Raw genomic sequence first — 6,772 nt, 5'->3', positions numbered from 1 at the left:
TGATCGATCCATTTATCAGCCCGTGTAGCAAGACGGGCCAAACCCATCCACATGATCATACTGGCGCCTATCTACTCTTGTGTTTATCTACATTATAGTTGGTGTTTATCTTACGTATTGCTAGTCATTATCTAGTTAAGAATAAGTACGATCTCATGTCGATCCAGTACTTAGATCGTCATTACCATATGTATATAAAGACCACTTAGTCGACCTAATAATACACACAAGTTTCCCTCCTCATTCACAACAAACATCTTTTCTTAGATATGCCTGTATAAAAATGTCACGTATATTTGAAGAGAAAAGAAAACGTATATGTAGTTAACATAAAATTAGCCAAAAAGGAAACGAATACGTCAACGTAAATATAAGGATTTCAGGGAAAGGAAGCAAATAAAATGAAATTTTCAATTATTACTGAGATTTTGTATAGAACTAGTCTTTAGGAAAGTTAGATTTCTTATTGTAATTTAAAGATGTTCACAATCGACTAATGAAAATACAAAGAAAATTCGAATGAAGCCGACCCAAATACGGAGATTCCATGAACATTCGGCTAACGTTCTTTTATTTTGGATGGTGTTTTCATCTGTCGTACGAAAAGTATTACGTTAGATAATCATTCGGTCACGCAGCAGTTAGTACACACCATTAACCATCCAAATTTCTACACAGTTTTTTAGTTTCTTCTTTTCGACTACATATGAAAATTATAACATCGTCATAGAATGTTATAATGGTACGGTACCGTCTATTTATGCGGAACTGAACCATCCAATCTTTCAAATTACTGCAAACATATATATGGCGGCAAGGTTACACATCCATATTAATTGATAATAATATGATAAATTATGTTTATGCATTGTCAGTAGAAAAAACAATAAGACGTTAAGAAGTCATTTTTCCTAGTTATTAAAACTTCCGTCCTATGTTTGATCACCTAAGTTATATACAATATTGCCCATAAAGCCTAAAAAAAAAAATATTCGAATGAAACAAAATTTTCTCTTTTTGTGTTGAATTTCTCTATGTTTAGCACTGCTAAAAGCTTAAAAGCGATCAGACACTTGGAAACGGCACTTAATTTGGCAAACTCTGTTTCACACAATATTTTCTCCCTCAACCTTTTTTCTCTTGCTGCTACTGTTATTTCATTAATAATGTTGTAGTAATTCTGAAACATAAACATCTCTCCATTTGTCCTTCTTCATTTTAACCTGTTACTTGCAACGGTTGAGTGAAAACGAGTTTACTATATTGTATTAACATTTTAACAAGTTTTAATATTCATTCAATTGCATTAACATTTGGTCTGTAATTGTTTACTATATTGAAAACTTTTTTAATTTTAATTTATTACACAATGAATATTTTTGGATTTTACATAATCCAAGGTTTTCATAAAGAACATAAACAAAGAGCAGAGAACAACAAATGTTTTTAGATATGAAAGTCCAAATCTTCTTACTGGCTTTGGTAACAAGTTTGGCTTTAGTCTAAAACGATAGGATCGCTTGCGCTTGCTCCTGTCCTGTAGTCACAAGCTTGGCATGCAAACATAGCCGCGTCCGTCGTTGTGTTACCTTGTCGCAGGCTGCTGTGACTTGTGCAGTAGGGTTTGTTGCAGAACCTGCACTTTGGAAGCGCTTGGCAACAAGCAAGACACACAACGTCTCCCCCACACGCTGCTTCTTCAACCTCAGTGTCTGGGCCGAGACACACTGCACACTCCATGCATCTAGGGACGCAATACCAGCATCCCCTGCACTCTTGTGCTTTCCTTCCCTCACGTTTCTTCAACCAAGAAGCAACATTGATGTTAATTAGTATTACAGTTTTCAAATAATCTCGTAAATCAACTCTAGGTTTGAAACTGTATAACCAAAAAAATCTTCTTATTTTTTCTTGAAGCCAAAAATCTTCATTTCACTTGCACAAGTTTCTCTTGAGCAAGGCGGAATTATCCTGACTTGGTCGCATTTTGGACACACCTCGAGGTCGATTGCTCCCTCTTGAGGAAGGTAAGTCGAAAGTGCTGAGAGGTCGATTGCGCCATTGATGTGAAGTGTCTCCAACTTATGATTGTTCTTCGTCAAGGTTTCAACACATGCAATGATTCCTTCTGGAACTAACTCCGTGCATCCCGTCACAATTAACTGAGAAAGATAGGAACACAAATCATTCCTCCCGAACAAACCCTTACTTAAAAGTTTTCACTAGGACCGGTGGAGTTTCGTGATGATCAAGTTAACTTTTTGATCATAGGGTTTGCGTCAACCACACGGCGAAGCCCTATGTTGGTGACTCTACGACATTTACGGAGAATCAAAGTGTTCAACTTTCCCGCCGATTTTGAAGTGAACTCCCATAGAATGACGTCGGTTAGACGAGGACTCAACGGTGGTTCAACAACCACCTTGGTCCATAACATGGTTTGGTCTCGAACCGCTTTTCTGAGCGCCGGGGATACGCGGGACACAGAAATGAACTCGTACAGTGAATGTAGATATGGAAGTACAATCATTAGCAGTTTGTACACTGATTCTGATCTCCACTTTTCTTTCTCCTCGGTCCTCATGTTATCGGCGGTTGACAGTTTCTAAATATCCTTCCTCTATTTATAATGACTTGTTTTTTCTTATCCTTTAAACAGAGAATAATTGCGACTGTTCGTACCAAAAAGTGTGCAATAGTAAATAGTTGCGACTGTTAGAATACGTTAGTTACGGGAAGGAAGAGTCGTTTCTTATGTAACTCTCTCTTCACTTCTTCTTCCTCGTCGAGGCAACGCGTCTGTGTGCTGTCTCAATCTCCATTCTCACTCGCCCCAATCTCTGAAATCTCAGAGGTTCTCATCTCTCTTGTTTCTCTAGCGTCCGATCAATCTCTCCCTTAAAAGAGCTTCTTTTTTCCACAGCCATGGTTATTGTCACCCACATCTCCACTTCTTCCCACCAAATCTTGCCTTCATTCTTCCATCTCCGTCTCCGCATTCCCGCCACGTCGCCTGCTTCCTCTCGCCTCATCAAGCACGGAGACGGAGGAGGAGGAATCGCCTTGTTGACGATCCGAGCTTACATAGAGAAACCAAACTCCATCTCCAGCTTCGCCAACACAGTCGTCGGTTCTCTCCCCGTCATCGGACTCCTCGCCAGGATACTCAGCGATGAAAGCGGCGTCGGAAGAGATCTCGTCGACTTCGCCGAGTTTAGGAAACGAGTTGGGAATAATTGCGCACCTAGTGATTCTAGAGCTTTCTACAGTTTCAACAGCGAAGAGGCAAGGTAACTAGAGTTTGATTATATAGTTGGTTACAGTTATTACATATGGATATGTCGGAATATTGTATTCCCTGTGATTTTACAAATGTTTTTAGCATTTTTGTTGATTTTTTATTTCAGATATTGTATGGTTGAATTGTTGTGTTACATGAAGTTATTACCTTTTTTGTTGGGTGTTAATGTGTGTGATCAGCTTTTTAAGTGGCTTGTTGCTTTGTATGATTATGTCGGGATATTGTACTCCCTGTGATTTTTCCAGGTATGGTTGAGTTGTGTTACATAAAGTTATAGCCTTTTTGTTGGGTGTTAATGTGTGATTAGCTTTTTAAGTGGCTTGTTGGTTTGTTTGGTAGGCAGGAGAACCTTTGTATGTGCTTCTTTGCTGTTGGGTTGCTGCAGTAGGTGCAGGGCTTCTCAAATCTGAAGAGATTCTTGAAGGTGTTACTAGGGTTAGCATTTCAAATGATCTCGAGTTCGAAGAACAGAACTTTATTGCTTTGATGACTGAAGCTAGACAGGTAGCACACGTATTGAAGAGGTAGAAACACAGAGAAATCAAGTGTTGTTGTTAAGTATGTGGATTGAGAAACTGATGGGTTTTGTCCGTCTTGATGAGTACAGGAAGTGAGAAGAATCAAGAAGGAGCATCCTGAAGATCATGGTGCAATAGAAAATGATAGAGTTAAAGGTTATCTTAAGCATGAAACATCAGGTTCTTGTTGCAACTCATAGAATCTTTTGCTCTGTTTTTGATAAGTTTTTAATACTTTGTTGGAACTAGAACTAGACCATGATTTGGTATAGAATCATTTGGTTGTTTTTTCTTCTTCCTTGAATAGTTTTGATCGTGGTGGGGAAAGATGATTCAAAAGATTTCAACATTTTTTTTAAGAACACCAAAATAAGAAACTTGCAATGGACCACACAAATATACTCATCTCTTAACTAAGTCTCTTAAACTCACTTTTCCAACTAAAAATTATTAAAAATAGAGCTCCTAAATGAGTATTTGGGATAAAGATGCTCTAAGAGTCGGTTCTTAGCCGAAAAATGTAAAAAAAAAAAGTCAAATCATAAGTTAAGAACCTCAAATTAAAAACTCCGGTTAATCATGCTCTTAGGCCTAAAGCCCGTAGGACTTGTAGCCTAACAAAACTTTTTTAGTTACAAAAAAAAACTTTTAACTAAAAAATGTTGGGTCCACTCGAAAGCAAGACCCTCCAAAATTTGGGTTAGAGCATGATTAATGCAAATCTCTTAGATTGAGGTTATTACTATAATATAAGATACGGTCTCTTAGCTTTTAACTAAAAAAATTAAGAGATGTCTCCTATATTTCTTATTTAAGAGACGCCTTTTAGGTTTTTTTGTTAAAAGCTAAGAGACCGTATCTTATACTCCCTCCGTTTCAAAATAGATGATGTTTTGGAGAGTTTTAAATGTTTCAAAATATTTGATGTTTTGATATTTTATATTAGTTTCACCTTTATTGAAAATTGTGTAACCAATGATGTTTTATAGTTTTTTCATGATTGGTTGAATTTGTTTTAGTTTATATTTTAAATGCTATTTTTTAGGTAAAAGTGTATTTCTTAGTTCTTGTGTATTGAACCAAAACATCAACTATTTTGAAAGAGAGAGAGTATTACGATAAGAATTATATTCTAAGAGCATCCCCATTAGCCTTTTTCTATTAATTTTTATTTTTTTCTTGATATTTTTTTTATTTTTTATTTTAAAAAGAACCAATCGCGGGCCGCTACGTGTTAGTGGGGTCCGCGAATAGTGTTGAACCCGTATCATACCAGCGAGCTCATGAGAGACAGTATCATCGAAACACTGGAGCCTACAAATATCATAATAATATTTTTTTTTTGGATTCCGTGAGGATTTTGGGTACGAACCCTTGATGGACATGCTCTAAGAGACATGTATTAATCATGCTCTTATGCCGGTTAGAGATGGAGAACACACGGTATTCTTTAGTAAAAGGCGAAAGAGTAGTTCGCTTTGTGTTCACCACATAGCTACGTGACTTTTACGAGGAAGAGAGAGCCTCTATATATAACACAACTACTACTGCTAATTACGCCCCGTCTTCCGATCTGGGACGTAAGACCAAAATGGCTGTGTACCTTTTAAAAACTTTTTGTGGACTTCGATGGGCCTCTAATAAGGATTGGACAAGGTTTCAGAGACGATCTATGAGTTGTGTATCAGCTGGCATAAGCAGTTGAGTGTATCACATGTAGTTACGTTGTCTATCTTTATTCCTACTAGTTAGAAGTTTCCCTTGATCACAACTCTCTTAATATAGACACTACCACTAGTATGGACACTGAATATATGTCGTGTTGTGCTGTAATTTGGTAACACACAACAAAATTACTTTCTTACAACACTGTTAAAGTTCTTCTAAAGCTATTTTGTCACAAATAGTGCCACGGTAGGGTTACACGATCCGCTTATTCCTGTTATAGGAGGGAAACAAAAGAGGATTACAAATGAACAATGTCCTTGATATCATTGTTTTAAGCTTTTAATTTATTCTTATTAAGTGATTTAACTTTTTATTTAAATTAGACAGTTAAACTAATTAGATGATGTCAAGTGGAAGAATATGTTTTCTTGAGTCTATTGATGTCTCTTAAATAAAAACGGGTTCTTAGTTTTGTATATTGTGTATTTGTGTGTATAAGAAGAAATGTGTAAAAATACGTATACTGATGATTTTATATAAAAAGGATATATTTGATTGACAATACGAATATTATACAAGTATGAGTACAAAGGGCCGGGTCTCTAAGACCAAGAACATATGCAAGTATTAAAAGTATATAGTTGCTTAGAAGAATTTGTATGCCTACTTCTTGTATTGATCTTTCTTTTATATATCTTCAAAAGTGGATCGTAACGACAATGTAATCTCCGTTGAGGATCGTGTGTCTTTATGGTTGTCTTCATGCTTTGATTTCCGTCATACTTATAGTTTGAATATGTCAGTTTGGCGTAGGCCTTCTCTTGAGTTTGCTATAGACCTTGGACCTCCATGGACCTAATGTTTTCTTGCGATCCTAAAAGATGGTAGATCAGGTTTTCGGGCCGGATATGGAACGGAGTGAAATCCACCTTCATCAGTCACTGCTTACATTTGTGCAAAATTAAATACCTAAATATTGTTCCGAAAAGTAATGTAGACATAAGCTGATGATATAGATTAAGTCTATATCGATCATGAATGGTCAGTAGAACATGATAGTCATGGGATTGTACGTCTCCTTGAAAAAGTATCTATCTATACTATTAAAGCAGGATCCTATTGTCATAATTACCTTAGGGGCATGTTTCCTTCACTAACATTGCATGTTTCATTAAGGGCAATTAAGTAATATTAATAACAAATCTATATTGGGTCATTATTTTTGGATCCAGCCCAAATCATTTGGGCCTATTAAAAAATCAGATTCAATTCTCACCTTTTTTTT

The 6,772-nt window shown here is 36.4% G+C and overlaps 1 protein-coding gene and 1 pseudogene across 1 annotated transcript; one reads left to right on the top strand and one right to left on the bottom strand.

Annotated features, from left to right (window-relative positions):
* Positions 1–1,437: 1,437 nt before the first annotated feature.
* LOC106305257 (F-box protein SKIP28-like) lies at positions 1,438–2,584 on the bottom strand. Its single transcript, XM_013741634.1, has 4 exons — positions 2,259–2,584; position 2,204; positions 1,941–2,162; positions 1,438–1,800 (listed from the first exon to the last, which is right to left on the bottom strand). Exons 1-4 carry the CDS (start codon positions 2,582–2,584, stop codon positions 1,498–1,500), a joined length of 852 nt encoding a protein of 283 aa, XP_013597088.1. The 3' UTR covers positions 1,438–1,497.
* A 332-nt stretch (positions 2,585–2,916) lies between these two features.
* Positions 2,917–4,048, top strand: LOC106305299 (annotated as a pseudogene).
* Positions 4,049–6,772: the final 2,724 nt, after the last annotated feature.

The sequence above is a fragment of the Brassica oleracea genome, chromosome C7, assembly GCF_000695525.1.
Source record: "Brassica oleracea var. oleracea cultivar TO1000 chromosome C7, BOL, whole genome shotgun sequence".
Taxonomy (NCBI): domain Eukaryota; kingdom Viridiplantae; phylum Streptophyta; class Magnoliopsida; order Brassicales; family Brassicaceae; genus Brassica; species Brassica oleracea.
This window is presented reverse-complemented; position numbering and strand designations above follow the sequence as displayed.